Raw genomic sequence first — 21428 nt, 5'->3', positions numbered from 1 at the left:
TTTTGTGTGCAAGGAAGATTCATCATTAACATGAACAAATTGGAATCTATCTGAGAAATTAGAATTAAACCAACAATAATGCAGTTCCTTTAATCCCAATTACATGTTCCAGTCTCTGTAATAAAATGTTGTGATCAAAGATTTTTCCATTATCTGAAGCCAGGATTAGATCATTGGTGACTAGTTCTGTTTGTACTGTAATGAACTCTAAATCCTGACTGAAAGTCTTCAAACAGATTATTTCTGTACAGGTGGTCATATAATTGCTTTGCAACTATATTCCAAGCCTCTTAGAAATAAAGGGGAGCTGGATATTGGTCTGTAATTGGTTAAAATGCCTGGATCAAGAAAATATTTTTTAAGTAGTGGTCTGATTCCAGCTACATATATAGGCCCATGGTACATAGCCAGTTTTTAGAGATGGATTAATTATATCTACAATACATTTGTCTAATAAGGGTAAAACCTCCTTGAGCAGTCTAGTTGGGATAGACTCTAGCAGATGTTAATTTTGATGTGGTTCTAGCTGAAGTTAACTCTGCGTGGTCTATGGGTAAAAAGCAGTCTAAGAGGATTGGGGCCTTATTGATGATTCTTGCACTGTTGTACATAAAGGTCAATCTGCTATATTTGTGAGAAGGCCCTAGTGAATTCTTTCCCTAATAGCTAACCAAATAATTATGACAGTGACCGTATTATGAGAGTTTTGCGAGGCAACTACATTAGTTTTTGTAACAAAGGCACCCCAGCAATTAATAGATGTGATTTGGAATGAATGATATGTAAAGGTGTCACAGTGTTAATTCAGCTGAAGTAACCACATAAAAAAATATATTAAAGCTTCTTGGGTGAAAAGTGCACCTTTTGCAGTTCCTGTGTTCTCTGATCCACTGGCTAAGAAACACTAATTTTAGATGCACTTTGCAAAAAGAAGCAGAGATACCAGTGTGTGAGTTTGTGTATTTTGTGTGTCTGTGTACAACTCAGTGGCACCTCATCAATTAGCCAAAAGGCCCACTGGCGGATGGACGATGTCCTCTCAGCTACAGAAATTCAACAGCTCTGCAGGTAAAGACATGTTAGGGAGAACATGGGCCTGTATGACGTACAATCTATTCTAGTTCTCTTTGGGGTTCCTGGCTTCAGAGATTGTGTTTACATTATGCTGGGTAAATTCATAACCGCATTATTTTCTCTGTGTTTTGGCTCGCTGTCCAGAAATGCAGTGTGTAAATCTGAAGCCCCCTGCTCAAGAAGAGGTGAATATCCTTTTTTTCTCTGTATATCTGCATTTTATTGTGGAGAAGGGTAAATGCAGAAGTGACTTGAAACAATCTGATGTTGTTTTGGCCAAAAGAAGAAAAAAAAAAACAAATAAAACACATTACAAAACTTTTCCAGCTTCTACTTTTTAGCCGGCTCTTAAGTTTGCTTTCACCAGTTTAAATGAAAAATGTTGGCAGAAATAATTAAAATTGCAATAGAAAATCAAACTGTTTTGTCTTAAAGTGCTCCAGCCAAGCCAGAGTATGTAAAATCTCGTAACTTAGGCAACTCTACAACCTCATGTAGTTCTAGCTAGTAGTAGTTGAGTGCAACATGTGCATGTATTTGTCTTTTTTTTTAAAGTGTCAAACTTGAGAAAATTAGCTTAATATAATTATATATATATATATATATATATATATAATTATTTTACATTCAGCTGCCATTTAACTTGGGATTATAAAAAAAATATTTATTTTTCACAGTGACATTTTTATAAATTTTGCTACTTAAATTCAGAGTTACTTTCCTGTCACTCATATCAGTAAATGGATGCAGAGCGTTAAAATGGCTTAGCTAACTCAGAAAAAGAGAGAAACTGTGACTTATGATTTATGAGTGTAACAGAAGATAAAATGTGACACTGGTCAGATGCTACAATCAACCTCAGTCAGCAGCATCCTGTCTACCCAAATGCTCAGACATAAGGTGGGGTTTTGTTGTATGCAGTACGCCACAAATGGAATAACCCCAAACCCACTGAAAATTACTGGCCAGAAGAGCCTGCATCCTCTTATTCTGCTGCAAAGTGCACAATATACAACGTCTAGCTGTAATCAATCTCTCTTTTGTACTTGCTCAATCTGATTGACCTGCTGTTGTCTTCAAAACTCTCCAAGAGGAAAATTCAGATTTTGCACCAAAAGCAGCATGAAGACACAAGGCAGCCAGAAAACCTTGATTATCATGATGATCATCATGTCAGAGCTATGATGAATGTTCCATTGTTGAATTTGAACAAATGGTGGAAAGCTGTGGGTTTAGCCTGTGCAACTGGCTTTGAATGTTTTGTAACCAAAGAAGTTTGTGTTGTGTTATTAAACTGGACCAAGGGTCTTTAAACTACACACAGCTACACACAGGTTTGTTAAACCTAGTCCATTTCATCTGTTAAACTTACATTAAGAAAATATTTGCAGCTACAGGCCAGGCATATGCATTTCCTGTGTACAACCAAATGAGTACATGCTCAGTCTGTTTTAGTTTAACCAAAGGGCACCGCAGACATGCTGAAAATATTCTGTATCGTCATTAAAGAAGCAGCTTTAGAGCCATAGCTGCACAACGCAGACCAAGAAATGATCAATTTTTGCTCCCTATAAAGTGTTAATGCATTAATGAGATAACCACACATCTATGAAGAAGTGTGTGGGAATCCACACATTATACTGTGTACAAATGCATATTGCACTCAGTTTAATTATCTGTGCCTGCATCTTGTGCTCTGTTCTCTGATTTGGATCTTGGCACTTATACCAGGAGAAAAAAAAAGATCAGTGCATTGGGTCTGTGGATGCTGGCCTATATTATGGACACATGTGAGTAAGAGCACGTGGATTATTAAAAAATGTGCATGATAAATGGCTGATATTCAGTAGGATAAGGATACAATTTCCGAAGGGTCACGGCTGTGGTTTTCAGCACCAAGCCAATAATACTGGCATGGATAAAGCGGAGACAATTAATGTAGGAGGATGGAGAGCCACATACAAAGAGAAACAGAGCCATATAATATGCAGAGTAAGGAGACAGAAGGAATACATGGAATGCAATAAGAAATAAAATGTATATACACTTTAATTTCCACTTCTTTCATCAATGTGTATTTAAATGCTGTAAAAACCTTAGTTTCCATGTCCAGAACACACCCTGGGATTGCACAATATTTGAGAATTCTGATGGGGATGACGTATAAATGGGAGGGATGTACGGTTTTTTTCTTGAGAATGGCCTCAATTCACTTGTGATTTGACTGATACAAATTGATTTACAGTTGACTGCCCAGAAGCTGAATCTCATTTAATTCTAATCATGCTGTAGCTAGCCCTAACCCTTTATGTGAAAAATGGCAGCTTTAGTGGTAATAATCTAGATTTCAGACACAAATGGAGAAACAGCTCAGTCCAGTCATCTTCCAAAATTTCTACCTTTTATGTGCAAAATACACTTGAAAGCCAAAGACTTTTATAGACCATTAATGTGTGTTTATATGTTCATGTACCATACAAAAGATCAACAGGTGCCAAAGCACCCTAGGAAGGTGAGCTAAGGGTGCCACAACAGTTTTTTTATTTTCATTTTTATGGTTCATGGCTCATGGTCCATGGCCCACACAATAAACTGCATTTTTATAATGACATGTTTAAACAAACTGCAATGCAACAGAAACAACTAAAAATTTAAATAAATAATAAATAAATAATGCTGTTAAATATGCAGTTGTAGGTGATTGCCTTAATGGGGTTTGAATGAAAACCAATGTCAAGAACTGTACTGCAGATAGAGACAAACAAATACATTTATATTAAATTACCTTAGCATCATAAAACTCAACAATTTAATTTTGAATATATTAAGGCTGCAATGCTCATTTATACTAATTAAGTTACTGTGCCAATTCTTGATTTCAAAACATTACTTTTTCAGTTTGCAATCATAAGAATGTGTTTTTTAGAGGCTAAAAGCAGTTATTTCTTTTCCCTCAAATTAGTTTAAAACATTTCTGTTGCAGAGTATCTGTCCAAGATCCATACTAATGACTTGGGCCCTTTCCATTGTAGTCTGTGAGATATTCTGTTTTAAAGAAAAAGAAAAAAGTCTTAGTTTTGTTTGTTTTTTTAATTTACCTGCTCAATGTGGCCTAAATAATTTGCTTTTGCTATTGAGATACACTAAATATGACTTAACACAAACATAGTATTTTCAGGGGGCAATAGAAATACGACGTTTTAATTTCTAAGCACAGGAGCAACAAACTGAAGGTCAAGAAAGTGGAATTTTCTTTGCTCTCTCTTTATTTTCTTCATCTACTTTGGCAATGCACACATACACCAATTAGCCGCAACGTTAATTTTACCTGGTTACAATATAAAAATATTGTATGGTATTTAGAAAGAAATAAATAAACTAATAAATGCTAATTCATCATTATGGGTTAACACCTATCAGCAAACAAGGTGAATAAATCAGCTTTACCGTTACCAACAGTGACCTTTGACCCTTATTTTGTATTAGTTACTGTAAATGTTTTGCCACAGTCAGTATTGTTTGAAATACATTGTTTTATTAGTGGAATAATACAGTGAAGGTTTTTAGTCGTACTTGTAGTGTACATTTCTTTTGGGCAATACTTTTGCCATGCTTTTACCTGACTACTGAGTTTGTCACCTCTGCACACTGTGTATCACGTTGTGTTGTGTATTGGGCGGTGTAGCTGCAGACTGCCCAGAGTTGCCATGCTGACCCTTAAGACCTATTAAGAACATCAGTGTCAATACTGTAGTTGATCAGTGTATGTTGGTCACTGCTTTTGTTTTTTGTTTTTTGTCTGGTCCAAAAAAACATTTAAATTTAGCTGACAGGGATAAGCATTGCACTTCACTCTCTCAGTAATTACAAAAACACTCCAGCTTCTCTAGTGACTCTGCTCAGTGTCCAAAATTGGTTTCACTCACATTAGCATCTCTGGTATGAAGTGTATGAATGAGAAGCAAGGTGTTGCTGGAAATAGTGTGCCTTCTCATTTACCTTTCTGTCTCCATGATAAACAACAGTGGCTGATGTGGCTATAATGTTTCCTTAAACTCCTTTAGTGTATATATTAAAATACTGCCAACATTTTAGAGGGTTCAAGGGAATGTTTTCTACATTTCACATTCACCAGTCCTGGAATAAGTGAGTCTTAAGCAGTACCAGGAAATTTGCAGTGCCAAATGGCCACCTTAACAAAAGCAAAACAGTTGAACTTGTATCTTTTTAGTCAGCTGTTGTAAACAAACAGCAATGTGTTCATATGGGAGAGATGCCTGGGGACCTACAACAGTAGAATGCAAGATATAGGCACAAATTCATACTTGTGTACATGGTTTGATGTGATGTATTCAACACTACTAAGAAGATGCAGACACAGCATAAAGAAGCCTGTCTGTGCTTGTTGTCTACTGGTGTGCAAGGGGAAAGTCCTACAAAAGCTCAGTTCACATCAGGCTTTCAAACAAGCATACCATGAAAACAAGATATCGAGAATGTGGAAAAAGACTTCCTATCCAGATTGCGACATCAAAACTCATGCCTGGTTGGCACATTTGCTACCTGAGATATGACAGTGTGTCAAACAAGATACTGTTTTTTTTTTTCATATCATTGAATAGTGTAATTCACTGTGTCAAAGGGCTGTCATTTATTACTGTGGCAACAGAGTAGCTAAACAACTACAATAGCCCTTTATTGTATTTACATTAGACAAATACCTCACATGCATTTAAACAGATGTCAGTGAAGGTTAGGTTATCCAGGTAAGACTGAACTCTTTTCTTCTTGGCTTCTTTCTTTGTAATTGTTAATTTAATTACTACTGGTCTCAACATTAACTGTTAACTGTAATTACAAAATATCGAATGCATCTAGTGCAAACCCACAATGTCTGAAAGTGTCACTCCAAACAAACAAACAAATAAATAAATGAAATCAAAACCAAAGAAAAAACCTTTGATTAGGTAAAACAAGAGGTGAATCATCCACAGGAAAGACATGGTATTTGGCACTAAAATCCTAAAGTTTTACAGCTTCAATCTGCCATAAAAACTATGTATCAATATTTGTTCTTTAACTGTTGTCTTTCATCCTAGGAGCAATGAAAGTGTCTACACAATCTTGCTAGACTGTTACTAGAATCTACAGAGCTTAACAGGTAAAACTAAGCCTACAAAGTAAACTATAAACCACTGCACCTAAAAAACAAATTATTCTAATTCTCATTTCAATTCTGCTTGTGTTTGATCTACATTAGACTGTGGGGTGATGAGTATTGGGGTTAATTCTAGGTTTTGCCAGTATATAGGAGCAGACAGCATCTCTCAGCAACTTATTAGTACTGAGTAAGTTGGTGTGTATGTGAACTTTATTAGTATTGATCTGTCCACTGAGGAAGTAAACAAGCCTTCCAGAACATAATGGAGACCAAATACTCCACTCCAAATCCAAGAGAGGCCCATGAGATTTTTCAGTATTAAAATGGTAATTTTCACATAACAGCAACCCAACTGCTGAATTTGGCTGGAGACCTTTATTGCATCTCTCTTTCTCAAAATGTTTCCTGTCCACCTGCATTCTATCCTCCAAGTTGCACTGCATGAGTAAGAAACTGGGCTAAAGATCTAAAACTAAATAAAATGATGAGGTAAGCAGTAAAGCAATTCCCAGCAGAAACCCTGTCCTTGTCACTTTCTTTTAATGACAGAGGCCTTGACTCTCACATTTCACTGTAATATGTGCAGGTGGATCAATAGCTGAAAGAGACAAAGCAGTGATGATTCCTTGAGTTGTGAGCACACATGTCCCTGTTTACAAAAACAAAAAGCCAACATTGTTGGAAAGACAGGACCCTACAAATCAGTCAGAAATTACTGGCAGAGTGGCTGAGTTGGAAGGGGTATCGATTGCCTTAAACACTCACAAGAGGTGGAGAAATACATCGTAGAAGAAACAAGATGGAGAAATAGAGAGGCGAGGGCCAGTTAGATGGCTGCAAATCACCACCTGACCATTCATTACATCTGCCTCTATGTGCCTAGGTGTTTGTGTGTGTTGGAGAGAGATTACATTTCCATGCTGCAGGCCAGTCTACAGATGAAATACTGCTGGGAAGGTTGATTAGCCACATCAGCGAGACATGGCAAGACAAAGCGTCACAGACTGCTGCTGGACTGAGTCCCATCACCCTCCCGCTGTAACCGGCAACCAATCCCAGATCGACTTGTTTTAAACCTTCATAGTGCTCATGCCCCTGTTGTCCCTAGATAAAAACAACAGCACACAAGGCCAAAACAATTCACAGAACCAGCATTGCAGCAAATAAAAATACGGCGGGTTGACACCATTCTTTATTCTTTAAAGAGACAATACAGTTTTTACAGCACATGCAATGGAGTGTGACTGTAAAGCAGTGAGTGAGTGTGGGCCACATTTTTGTGAGATGACCAGTCACAAGAAAGATGCAGTTTCCCACAGTGTGCGCACAGCTGCTGATTCACCGCCACAGAAAGTAGCAGGGGAAACGTTTATTTTAATTGATGACATGTCAACACAAAGCTAAATATGAAATTTAACTTTTCTTTAAACCTCAATGAAGTGTTAGGATATTTAATGCAAGTTTTGTTTGTACTAAATCTATCAAACTGTAATCCTGGCATCATTGTGAGCTAATTATCAGAGGATTTGTAAAGTGTCCCTGAGCTTTTGGGAACATTCATGTTTTTCCCTTTCTAAATAGCCTCAATAATGTTTGGGAATTCCAAATGCTGTGCCAACAACATACTGTGCATTTCTAAAGAAAGAAGTGCAATACACTGTATCATCCACTGAAAGTGCAGATACTGTAATTTATGTTCTGTGCAGCTTGTTTATGACCGTTTCTGGGTTTATACAGTGCATACAGAAAGCATTCCCACCGCTTAACGTTATCCACTTTGTTGTTATGGAATGGATCAAATTTGGATCAAAAATGGATCAAATTCATTATTTTTCTCAAGGTTCTACAAACAATACCCCATAATGACAACGTGAAAGAAACGTGTTTGAAATCTTTGTCTTTGTACAGAAAATTCCTTGGACTTCATGGCTTAGTTTGTGCTCTGACATGCACCGTTTACTGTGGGACCTTATGTAGACCATTGTATGCTTTTCCAAATCATGTCCAATCAACTGAACATCCCCCAGTCTGACTCCAAACAAATTTTAGAAGCATCTCAGGGATGAACAATGGAAACAGGATGCAGCAAAGCTCATTTTTTCAACATAACATAATGTGAAAAAAGGTTAAGCAATGGCAATACTTTCTGGATGCACTGTACAGTGGTATGGCTGGTTCCTGTGCAATTCAACACCCAAGGGAATTGACAAATTTCTTTAGATGAGCAAAACAGTAAAAGAACATTTTAACGTAAAGTAGACTTCTAAAGGACTCAACTAAAATACAAGACAAGTCAATGGAGGTGTGATGATGTTCACTACCATAAAGTCAAAGTACCCTGACAACATGTGCAAGTTAAAACTGGGGATTTCAAAAGAAACAAATATCAAAAATAAGTTTTTATACAGGGCTGAAACAAGCAAGTAAACAGTTTGTGTTTATTGACACCAACTGCAACATAGTTCAAAAGAAAAAGACGTGAAATATATGATTATTACACAGAAAAACAAAGTGTGGTAGAAATTTGTGCTACATTTAGATGGAAACTGAACGGGACTACTAAAGGAACAATGTTTGGCCACTGACCTGCCAGAGTCCTTGGCAAAAAAAATGTATAAAATCGAGGTGGGAACATTGCTGTCCCAGGGCAGCTGCTCAGTTCCATCTTGATAGCAGCCTTTCTGAAAGGCGGGCGTGTTCTCCTCACTGTCCAGATTTTTATCTTAGTAATTGCCTTGCAGCCAGGAAGGAGCACTGGCAACAGTGCTGCGTGCCACCCACACCAAGACAAGAGACATGACTGGAGGTTTGGGGCCTTTAGTTCATAGCCAAAAGACATGAGGTGGCCTGTTTGTCAGCCTAACCAGCTTTCAGGACCCCAGTGTTGTTTCTCAAAGGTATCACTGATGTTTAAAGCGAACAGGTGCAGGTTTCCTAACATGTGCTACAAGTTTAGATAATTTGCTCCATAATAAAAGAGCTCAATCATAAATGTTTTTACAGTATTATAGGTGTAAAACACTCCTAGAACAAATTAGAAGCTATTCAACAGAGTATTTTAGAAGCATATGCATGTTGTTATGACTGCATTACATTTTTGTTGAGACAAGAGAATGAGGGGACCAAACAGCACTATATAAGGCATGTTAAGAGAAACACAGTGAAAGGGAATTTTTTTTAGCAGTCTCAGAGTGAGACATTGTGAGAGAATGTGGCATTGGTGGTTTGCTGTGCCGCTTTTTGGACGGCAATTGTCTTGAATATGATCAGTTGATTTCATATTCATATACTCATGTCAATTATTTAAAAATCGTATTGCTTTCAATTTAATGTCAACTTGCTCTTGTAAAACCTTAACTAAAAGAAGGCAGTGCAGCAGTTGTTCTTAGGATTCATTGAAATGTGACTTTGTACAACTCAATCAGCCTAATCCATTTTAGCATTTCGGCACTTTAGAGCAAAATCTCTACATTTCTACTGTTTAATGCTATATAAACAATGGAAAGCAGGTCAAAGATCACAGAAAAACCAACACTTAATTCTCCCAAATGAGATGAATTCATCATCTGAAAGTTGACAGGAAAATCAATAAAATCTAAAAAAAAAAAAAAAGGGTCATGCAGCATGAACAGAACTCCTTATTTGAATTATGTCCAAGGATGCAGTCTGGGCCAATAAAGTGCCTGGTGTGCAATGTGAAGTACAGGCAGTTTAATTGGTTGTAAGCCTTGGAAAAAAAATATTTACTATGGGTGTTTTTTAAATGAAACATGCTTCATTAAAACCAGCCTGATTTTGGTAACTTCAGACCAACAAGTATACTGTGCGTTTGCTCGTTTATACCCTAAAACAAGGATCTTCAGAAAACCAAAAACTTTTTAAAACCTGCATATACGTGGATCACATGTATACGATTAATGACATTATAGGGAAAACAAATTTAATGAAAGTTTTTATGAAGTCCTTTGCTTCACTTAGAATCTCACAACCCCATGAAAAACCCTAATAATACAAGACATACCTGCCACGTTAACTTTCTCTGAGTTTGAGGAGCTGGGAACGGCAGTGCCAGTGCCATTGGTCAGGTTTCCTCCCGTGCCATTGTAGATGTTTTCCACCTTGGACTCTAGTTTGCCCAGCCTCAGCATGATATTATCCAGCAGCACTGCTAGGGTCTTCTTCAAGTCTGCAAGAAAAAATGTAAATCAGATAACTAGAGTTATTATGAAATATTTATTTCTTCAATAACAGCAAAAACTAAACAAGAAAAGTGGCAGCGTTTTAGCACCAAGTGCTAATATTACTGTACAGATAGCCATAAATATTGCAATATTAATTGGGACTGACAATCTCCAGTAAATGTTATGAGAAATTAACTTAGACCACTAAAATTTGATATTTTATGAAAAAATAAAATCTAAAAATGGTATGTAGCTTAAAGTCTCATCCATGAAATTTAATAAGTCAAAGAAGTGCATTTCGGAACAAAATAATCAATTTTTTGGGGGAGTTTCAGTCTTAAGAATATTAACAATCAGGACTACTATTTCCCTCTAAAACAACTTTTTAGAGCCCATGCAAGCAGCTTGAGGCTCATTTAATTGTAAAACCAAAGCCACTGCATCTTTACAATTTTCCTTGCTGCTTAATTAGAGTCTTTGGATTTCTGTGGGGATTTTTATTGGGGAGCAGCTCCCTGCATCAGACTCGGCTAATGGTAGAACAGACTGGAGGAATGCTGGCCAGTAATGAAATGGATAGAATTCAAACAGCTATGGCACATAGACATAGCATTTGTTGACCTAATTTATTTGTCTAGTACAGTAACCTACAGCAACTGTAAGGACATTTACTGAAAAATGTTAACTTCCAGAACCTGCCTGTTTTGTCAAGCAAGGAGCTTCATCATAATTAAAAAAAAAAAAGGCATGGTTTGTTATATTATTTTTGCAAGGTCCATCAAGCTTGCTTTCCCCAGATGATAATTGCACCTTGTCTATCACATACAAGAGTCCTATTTTCCCCCTCCACGCTATGCATTAGACATGCCAGTTTTATCACGCCAGAGGCACAACAAGACCTGGCAGAGTGCACCAGCCTGATTCATGTGAAGAAAAATTACTGTTTGTCTGATCTTGATGAGTTAAATGTGCTGGGATGAGCAGATGCACAGGGAGCGGTGCAATGAAACCAGGAAAAACCAAACTGAAGGCTTTGGAGCAGCGATGCTGCCAAGCAACTGGTCCGAACATAAATGGGCAAAAAATGTCCAGAGTGAATAACCCCACATATACATTGTCTTAGTGTATCTTAGTTGTTGTTTAACAAATGGCCAATTTTTATCATCTCCAAGCTTTATCAGAAATTGGTTGCCTTTAAAGCCAGCTAGACAACAACTTTGTTTCTATGAACCACATTACGGAATATGAGAAATATGCAAAGCTTTTTGGGAGTCAGCTGTCCATGTTACATTGAAACCAGCCGATGTGACAGTTAAAATGCACGTCTGCAAAAAAAAGCAGCAAAAAAAAGCTTTACAATACTAAAAGCAACAGATAGCTAGTTTATTTACAATATTACCTATTTATAATAAATAAAATCCCAAAAACATCCAGAAATAATTTGTTAATACTGCAGACCTCAATGTGGATTGTGTGAATGTGGAACTTTCATGCACTTGTAACAGGAGTTTAGAAAGAAAATGTTAACTGTCTTTGTAAGTTACTACAAAAGGTAAAATCCTTTATGACAACAAATTTCAACTCAAAACATGCACAATATGACCCAGAGTTATAAAAAGAGAAAGAAAAGTGATTTACAGTAATTAATATTAATGGTGAATGGCTGCTTATATAGCGCTTTGATCCAAAGCACTTTTTAATGTTGCTTCTCATTCACCTATTCAGACACACACTCACACACTGATGGTGATGGCTGTGATGCAAGGTGCTCACCTGACCCACCGGGAGCAACTTGTGAGCCCTGTGAGACCATCGTTAGCTAGTGTCTTAAACAAGCATCCCTTGTGCTGTGAATACTAGTACAACTTGTCCTCCTCTTGTACACTAGTACTGCTGCCAGATAAGTAACAGCACACCTGGGAAAACATTTCTGACTGTCTGAGTAGTTTTTAGCAAGGTGCCAAGATACGGTGACCAAACAAATTCTGTTGCTGTACTTAACTTGCTTTTAACAGTCTTGTAGAAGATGATTGATGCACAATCACTTAAGATTTTTCATTTAACCGCAGAGCAATGAGAAGTGATGACAATTAAACCTAAGCCAGAGAACATTCTGTTTATATTCATTTCTAAGACACATCTCAACACAGCCTGTTGATAAACTCAATTTCTATCAATGTAATACCACAAAGAGAGGGCAGAACTAGAACCAGCACTTAAGATGGGATATAAAGAATTAGACCAGTGATATAAGCTCAAGCCACATTCAGTCTTCAATGTGGGCATCAGGATTCCTCTGAGTTCTGATCTCCCCTAAGGAGGTGGTTAAGGCAGAGGGAACAAGCATGAAGTATCCATGTCACAAAAGAAATCCTCAATAGCTGCTGAGCTGTGCAGAAACAGGATACAGTGTCAGGTGGCTTGTCACACCCAGCAGTGGTGGAAAAGTAAATCCCATCTTTGTCACATCAGTATGATAGCAATTTAGGACAGGCATCAAGATGAAAACCAAAACATCAGAGACATCCCAGGACGCGCACTCAGATAATCTACTGACATAAAACCCAGCCAAAACTGAGACGATTAAACACCAAACATATAAATAATTACTGGATCCCCTCCCAGCAAAACCACATTCGAGCACAAGACCAGGGATGATTGAGCATTTTCTGTTAAGGGCTCAAGACTCCATAACAATCAGCTTAGCTGAATATGTTCTCTCTCTTTTTACTTTTATTGCATTTCTTACATCATTTTTAGTTCATTTGTGTGCCTCTTCACTGATTTCCTTTCTACAGATGTGGTTAAAATTGCTAGGCCCTTTCAAATTAAAAAAGGAAAACAATTTTCTTTGTCACATTGCCTTTAAGTACTTATATCAGCAACCATGGTCAAAGAACAACATTATTTGCTTCATCTCCTCAGACAAAAATCAGGTTTTCTTTTTCTTGTACATGTTCAGTGCACACAATTATACCAAGCAACACAATGACTTCTCATAAACCGCTCACAGTTTTTTAATTTTGTAAATGGGAATAATACTTTTACACATTTTTGAGGGAAAGTCTGAGCAGTTTAGAACCTGTCTTCAGCAAATCTGAGTGACTCAGCAGACTGAAAGCTGCCATTGCCATGGTAACAAACAGAGCTTAATTAGAACTTTGTAAACAGCCTGAGAGCTGTGTCAACTGTCAAACTGACAATACTTGACAAATTTTCTCCCACATGATTAAGAGTGGACACATGCACACACACAAAAAGCACACTTTAAAAATAAAAGCTTTTTGAAACTTACGTTTTTTTTAGCATTAAATTGTAAAAGGAGTGTGAATGTGGTGAAGTCTACCTACAGTGGGGACACACACACAAACACACACTCAAAATAAAAGCCTTTTGATACTTAACTGATTGGACAGTTGAAATCTCTTTAACTTTATCCACATTAAGATGTAAAAAGTTCTGAATACTTTGACCTACTGAGATTTTGAAATGGCCAAAGTAGTTCATAAATTCAATTTTTTTCCAGGTGTTTGACTAAAACTTTGCACTCAGCTATTCTATTTCTACAGTTTCACTGATTTTTATGCTACGATTTCAGGTTGCATCTACTCCAGGGAAAACAGTTAACTTTCATTTCTGCTTATTTTCTTTTTTTGTTTCAAATAGTTTTTCCTTTTTTTGTAACAAATATTTTAGGTATTTTAGCAAAAGGAAAACTTTCAGCTTTTTTTAAATAGTTCAGATTCAATTCAGCTTTCAGCAAAAGCAAACATTTCAGCTCTTTCAGCAAAAACAGTTCAGCTCATTTCAGCTTTGCTTGGAAAATCCTTTCAGCGCTGAAGCCTTCACAGTACATTTTCTTTTTGGAAATGCTTTTTGAAATTAGCTTTGTTTTAATCTATGGCAAATCAAAGTTATAAACATATGCATGAAAAGACTATTTTTGCATGCTATGACTATGTATTACTATGATTTTAAACTCCAATTTGTACCCAAAATTATACTTTCATCTTATTTGACAGGATAAAAACATATGACTAAAGGTGCTATGGCTTTTGGCATCTTTCACATTTGGCACAGTATAAATGCAAACTTGTTTTGTTTAAAAAAAAAAAGCTACAGTTTGTAACATTTTTCTACTATTTTTAGCTGAAATGTGCATTTAACGCGGAGAGGAGCTGCTAAAGGGATTCTATGATGAGTAAATCAGCATCAGTTGCTATCCCGAATCATTGTATACTCTGGCTACAATACAGAAACAGTCTGCAGAAATCCTACAACTGGACTCATTTCTCATCTACAAAACATTAATCCTAATTAGTGCTTTCTAATAGACCAAGTGAGTGAACACAGGAAGCAAAGGTATCCTGCTGAGTCCCTGTCTAATCAAGGACATGAAATGAATTCTGATGTGATATTGGAGAGTGGTCAGCAGACTTTGCTGCAGCTGCGACACTGCCTTGAAAATCAATCCACCATATAACGGAACAAAACAAACAGGACATGACACTGTTCCCTGGCTAATATTACAGGGGAATTTTTGCACTGGACTTAGATCGCATCTACCCAACTAAATTATTGGATTTTCATGATTCACAGTAGAATCGCCCAAGTAAATGTGGTTTAAATTGTGTATACGCAGTTTCACAACTAAATTTATGTGATCTTAATTCTGTGTTATTTATACCAAATCATGTTGCATTACATATTACTAACTATTTAACTATGCCAGATGTTAAGGTTTGCTTTTCTATAAGATGCTTCAACAACACCGCTGAAGCAAATGGAAAGCTTGTTCACACAGGACTGTGTACGGTGGTACTTTACACCATCGTTAAAGCATTTCCACATTTGCATGTACTTAAATGTGCACACAAAAACATTTTAATGCTCCTGCAAAGGAAATACCTGTAAATTTAGGCTTATACCCCCTTGCAAATACTGTGTTGCTTTCTTCGTATACTTCACATGCTTCTTTACATTCTCAGGGAGCCGATTCAATCTCTAGGAGCTCTACTGTATCCTGTTGTTTCTCTGGGTATTAGAGAACAATCAATTTCAATCTCAGGTTTCTAATGAAGACTCCCATCGTGCCATACAGGTCTATTACTGGCATGAATAACTTATTGATGGGTCTTTTGGACCTGTGCTATAATCATATTGTGCACCAATGCAGCTGTCCTGGCATTAAGACCCGCACACTGAGTTTTTTGATTATAGATGATGTTATGCCTCCTCAATAGATAGACGAATGGAACCATTCAATCTAATTTTTAAAAAGAGAGCAAATACCAGCCCTACATCATAACTCTGCTAAAACAAGCTTCTTTGGTTGGAATACTGCCTGGTAGTGGACCTCTTAAAATGAAATAAATAATGGTTAATTTACTGTCAATTACAACATTAATCTTGCAATGCTAATTTAATCCTACTAATCTTGCTTGTCACTGATAAGCAGGTTTTAGCTCCTTTTACATATGTCAGTGAGTTCTTATCACATTCTTGTAACATGAGGTTAATGAGTTAATGAAACACTTCCAGGTGTTCAGGCCAAATAGCCTGTAGGCTACAGACCTACACCACCACCTTGGTAAAAGTGTGTGCATTCACAAAATGTCCAAAAGAGGATAAAATAATCAGTCCTGTTCCCTGTAAGTTAAATGGCAGAAAAATTACATAAAGTACAACTATAGAGAGCTGGTTACTCACCGTAGGCTGTCATGGTACCCACATAGGGACCATCCATGACACTTTGGTTCTCCTCAGCCAGAGCCTTGATGTAGCGCTTGCTAAGGTCCAGGATCTGCTGTCGCAGCACCGCACTGTTCTCATGGCTGGCTCGCTGCTGGATGGTAAAATGCAGCAGCATCATGCCCCAGATGAAACCAAAGCTGACCAGGAAAAACCCAAGCTTCTGGGATGACAGCTTCCACAGAAAGGGCATAGCCATGCTAACTTGACAGGGAGCTGTTAGGGCTACTGTGACTTTAAGTTGAGCGTAGAAAATTGCAAAAGTCGTGGGGGAAGGAAATCAGGAGGGGAAATAGCACATGGCTGTGTCAGCCAACGTAGCTGAGATAGTTTTTGGTGGGTGGTGCACCTCACCGGCAAGACTTCCGTCGATGATCCATCATCATCACTCAGTAGCTACTTGGGGGTCTGAATCCAACATGATGCATCATGCTGCAAATAAAAGACAGAGAGAAACCAAAATGAGTGGTTAGTGGGTTAATCTGTTTATCAAACATAATAAGGGAGTTTCCTTTCCTAACCTAATCCCTTTGTACATGGCTACAATAAATTACTGAGAATTGGAGAATGACTCACCAAAGGAACCTATAATTCAGTAAAGTGAGGCAATATTTTCCTTTGACAGCTATAAAATAAATAAATTCCTAATGTGTCTGTATAAAATTTAAAGTTTTGTTTCAAGCAGAAGTACAGTAACATATCACATATTCACCCCGTTATATCAAGTAATATTGGACTGTTTGTCATCTTTAATAACGAAATTTCCTTTTTGACAACGTCAAAGAAAGTAACATAGTTGCTACTAAAAAAACTGTGCCTCACAGCACAAGCAGGTTAATTTGAGTATGTTGAAGAGCTCAACAGAAGGTGTTAGAAATGTGTGAAGCAGGCTGCAGGCTGTTACTTTAAGCACTGCAGCAGACCACAAAGCCAAACAGTATTCTAAATAGAGGATGTGTGTCAAGGCTCCTGCAGTATGCATGCAGACACATGATTTGACTCGATGGGAGAGGCAGAAAAGAGGCATACTGTACACTCAGCCACCCACAGCATGTAGGTAAAACATGCAAACCTCTCTTTCAAAAGGAAAAGAAATTTGTACATGTAATACAGTGATATACATTATGTCTGATGTAAACACAAAACATGCATTTTGCTCTTTCAGACTCAATTAAAATCTGAGTTTAATGCTTCTCTGACTGTTGAAAAAGAGGCACACTGTCTTACCCAGACAGCGTGACATTTGTGACTTATGAAGCGATATGGCATTTATGCAAGAGGCTTTACAGTTTGCTCGGAATATAAACATTTGGATAGCCTACAATTTATCTTCTTCTCTGAAAAGTGAGAACAGACTGAATTTTCAATACACTCACTTTTATTACTTTTAGTTTTTTGTCAAATGTGAAATAGATTTATCCTGCTAAACAAACAAAGGAATGTCTAACATTTGTCTGTATGTGGTTGAGTGTGTGTACACATTGGAGAGGTAAAGGTCACAGGTTTACTCATTTACTTCCATTGAAAGAAAGACATCTGTAGAAGGCAAAAGGTCAGAAATTAGATAAATTAGTCAGGTTTTACTCCGTCTACAACTAATAGTTCAAAACTCAAAATACTCCAAATTCCAAACTGCAAATTTGAGTTAGTTTGTAGAAATAGCTCTACAGGGTCTGCCCCTTTCTGTTGTATGTCTGCACAGAGGTCTATGAAGCCTTCACTGATGACAGAAGACTAAAATCATGACAACCTACGCAGCCATGCAGATGCCACAAAAACAAAATGGAAATAAAGTGTAAAAAAAAGACTCTCACTTTAAGTCAGTGCTTATCTTCATTTTCTATTGCTGAAACTTTCATCTCCCACTGCACCTCACTGTAGTGTCTAATTATAATAGTGAAACTTATCAGATTGCTCTTAACTATATGTTGTTAAACACATTTGTATCAACAGAAAGTACAGTTTTGTCTAATTACTTCCCATTGCATATGCGCAACGTATATGGAATAGTATTTCATTTTTTGTTATTCACACAAGTAGATTACATTTCTAATACATGTCTTATACACCTCTCCTTTGTGTTAACAGCTTAACAGATGGGGGGTATATTATGTTTAATATAAACATTAAATTGCTATTTTCACATTTGCCATCTTTATTGCAGACAGAGCACATACATGCCAGCAGAAACTGATTTGGCCAAAACCAAAAGACTTTTGCCTGCAATTCAAATTGAGGCAGCAAGACAGTACTTGTGACACTGTTAAATAGTTTAACACATCTTAACTGATAACCTCAAGGCATTTAATCCACACCTAAATAAATGTTTATGGCTTTAGGCAATAAGGAACGGAATAAAGTAAAATAAAAATAATCTGTCCAGTTCAAAGTCAAACAAAACATGCTGGATGTTTTTTATCTGCATTCAACCACTATATCTGTAAATAAAGCTTAAGTGTAGAGAGGGGAGTTTTGCAGCCCTGCCTTTGAACAATGTCTTTCTTATGCTCTTTCAAAGCAACTCTAACCAGGTCAGAACCACAGCTGCCACCATGGAACCAACACTTACAGTAAACAACTAAAATCAGCTGTCCATATTTAATCATTGTATGTTGCTGATCTTTTAAACAAGGAATAGTTTTCTTGTACCTAAAGCACAGCAAAAACGGTTGTAACCGTTGTATCAGCACAGAACTGTTTGCAGAAAAAAAAAAAAAAAAAAAAATCATTGACACCTCCCCAAGAAATACAAAAGGCAGTCAAACAAAAGCCTCTTTTCACCTTACATCCATCAGCTTCATAAATAGGTCAGCGACAGCTGCAAGCAGCTTGCAACAGGGCTGGAATCTCAAAGCACATTATGACACACCATAATTGTTCAGTCATTTCAGACAGAGGCTTATGTTCTCTGTGGACAGAGATTGTTTTATGTTATATATTAAATAGTGAAATGTTTGAAATCAAGGTAAGAACACAATGCAGAGGTTTTTCTTTTTGTCTTTTTTAAAATTAAATTTTAATATGCTTTGTGATGTGTGCACAACAAAGCTTTCAATAGTAAAGAAAATCTCTGCAATGGACTGTAAATTCATTAGACAAGCCATTGGCAGTAGCGCTGTGAAATCTGCAGCGCTGATACATCGGATGTTTCTCATTGCTAGGGAGTCTGTTGAAGGAGGACAGGAAAAGGCTGGCAAAACTTGCCGGTTGGGTGCCAACAAGTATGGGAAGCTCTGGGGCTATTTATCAGAGGGGAACGTTGCTCAGACTACCCCATGGCAAATTGATGTAAAAACCATGAGCCAAATCCTACATAGAACACAAACTTAAACCATTTCTAAATACACACATACTCTGCTGGAGCTGGCTCTCTTACCTGGCCAGATTTCCTGCATCTATACATGTTATTTAGAACTGAAATGGATCAGGCAACATCACTCCTTTGTTAGGAAGATTTCCAATCACAGACGGTGCACTACAGTTTGTAGGGAAAGGAGTGATGCAGCTATTCACCCCCCACCCTCCCCTTGCACAGCAGAGCATATATCTCATCTCAGTTAGCTTCTGGTTTCTAATTCAGGATCTTAATTTGTCTGGCAGGGAGCCTTCTGGCTCTTAGTGGCAATGGCCCAGGGAAAATCTGTGTGTTGACACCCAGCTAAGGTTGAAGAATATATGATCCTTTGCAACTTGAGACAGTAATGTAACAACCTGCTAAAAGTTTTTTTTTTTTTATTGCATAAAGAAGCAGCAAAAACACTGCAGGATCATGAGCCAGTGAAGACAGAAACAACTGAATCATTCAAGCTAGGGAGAAATCACTGTCCTTCCAAATCTGCTACAAAGAACTATATCTTGGTGAAGACAATGTAGCTGGAATTTCATCTCCTTCAGGTCATAGTATCAACCATACCGCAGAAGTGAAAAAAAAGAGGATCTGTTCAACTGTATAACAAGAAAATAAATGAAAAACTAAATAAGGTTTTTTAAAATCTGTAAAAGAAATCTCAGTTTTTATTCAGACAAAAGAAAATGAGAAAACTGTGTTCATTTTGTAAGTAAAACAAATGTTAACTATTTACAGATTTAGCTTTTCTGAGTCCTGCTTTCACACTATGTAACAGATTCCCTTCTGTTATCTGTTCCCACCCTAATCTGGTGGAAATAGATTGTGGAAACAGAGTACACTGTGATGATGATGGGAGCTGATCTAAATTTAAAAAAATAAAAAATAAAAATCTAAAAGTCCACTGCAGATGAATGCGTTTATTGGCTAGATTTTTTACAAGTTAATCACACTTTTATCTCAAAAGGTCCATTAGCATGTATAAGATTGTAGATCCACTTGTCGTAATAAAAATAACATCATAAAAACTACAAATCTGGTGCCTATATGAAAAAACTTTCAAGCCAACTCAACAGTAACTCTGTAAAAGACAAACATCTTCTTTTCTAGTAAACATAAAGTAAAAAAAAACAGTTCAACATTTCTAAAGAGCCTGTTTTTCTGGTTTTCAGCTTTTATAAAATACCTGTTCGGATTAGCCAACACAATTGCTCTAGGCCTACCAATCTGTCTATCTTGCAAATATCATGAGTTTATTTTCTCTGCAGACATAACTGATATATAATAAAGTTCGAGGGATTAAGAGAAAATAATGTTATCGCATTGCTGTCAGAATAATCGGCTCAGGCTTTAATATATTTTCAGCAGAGTCCTAATCACACAGCCTTTGCCCCTGTTCGATCATATGTTAAATTGTTCAGACCTGGCAAGATGACTAATCGAGGTAAAGACACTGTCAATTCCCTTCAATCTGTGACTGGAGCTCAAAATAACTTTCTTTAAGGTGTTGATTAAGACATATTCCATAAAAGTGAAGCAGGCCTAAGGAGGTCCAGAATAATTCTAGGGCATTTCTTAAGGTCTAAAGGAAAGAAAATTCTTGAACTAAAATAAAATACACTAAAAGCTCGTTGCATAACCACAGAAGCCAGTGAAATATTCTCTAGATGTAGCTCAGTGATTAATTATGGATCAACGCTGAAAAGATATCCATTTACCTGATTATAAATAGGCTTCCAAAGAACTGGAATTCTCACACACAGATAACTTTAAGATTTAAGGACTGTCCTTGGTTTCTTCCAACAAAACCTTTACACATGCAGAAAGCAGGTTGATGTAGAATAATGTATTCTGGGGCAACAATGCTCTAACAAGAAATAACTGATTATCAGCATTAGCTATACTGTAAAACAAG

At 37.0% G+C, this 21428-nt stretch overlaps 1 protein-coding gene across 5 annotated transcripts in view; it reads right to left on the bottom strand.

Annotated features, from left to right (window-relative positions):
* mgat5 (alpha-1,6-mannosylglycoprotein 6-beta-N-acetylglucosaminyltransferase) overlaps positions 1–21428 on the bottom strand; it is a 69900-nt gene that overhangs the window by 41745 nt on the left and 6727 nt on the right. For all 5 annotated transcript variants that reach the window (XM_067493033.1, XM_067493029.1, XM_067493030.1 and 2 more), the window contains exons 2-3: positions 16126–16599; positions 10257–10421 (exon numbers count right to left, since the gene is read on the bottom strand). In XM_067493033.1, the coding sequence (XP_067349134.1) occupies positions 10257–10421; positions 16126–16366 (406 nt within the window). In that variant the 5' untranslated portion in view covers positions 16367–16599. The remainder of the gene's footprint in view (positions 1–10256; positions 10422–16125; positions 16600–21428) is intronic.

The sequence above is a fragment of the Channa argus genome, chromosome 23 (assembly GCF_033026475.1).
Source record: "Channa argus isolate prfri chromosome 23, Channa argus male v1.0, whole genome shotgun sequence".
NCBI lineage: Eukaryota > Metazoa > Chordata > Actinopteri > Anabantiformes > Channidae > Channa > Channa argus.
The sequence above is the reverse complement of the archived record's forward strand: the minus strand, read 5'-3'. Positions and strand labels throughout refer to the sequence as shown.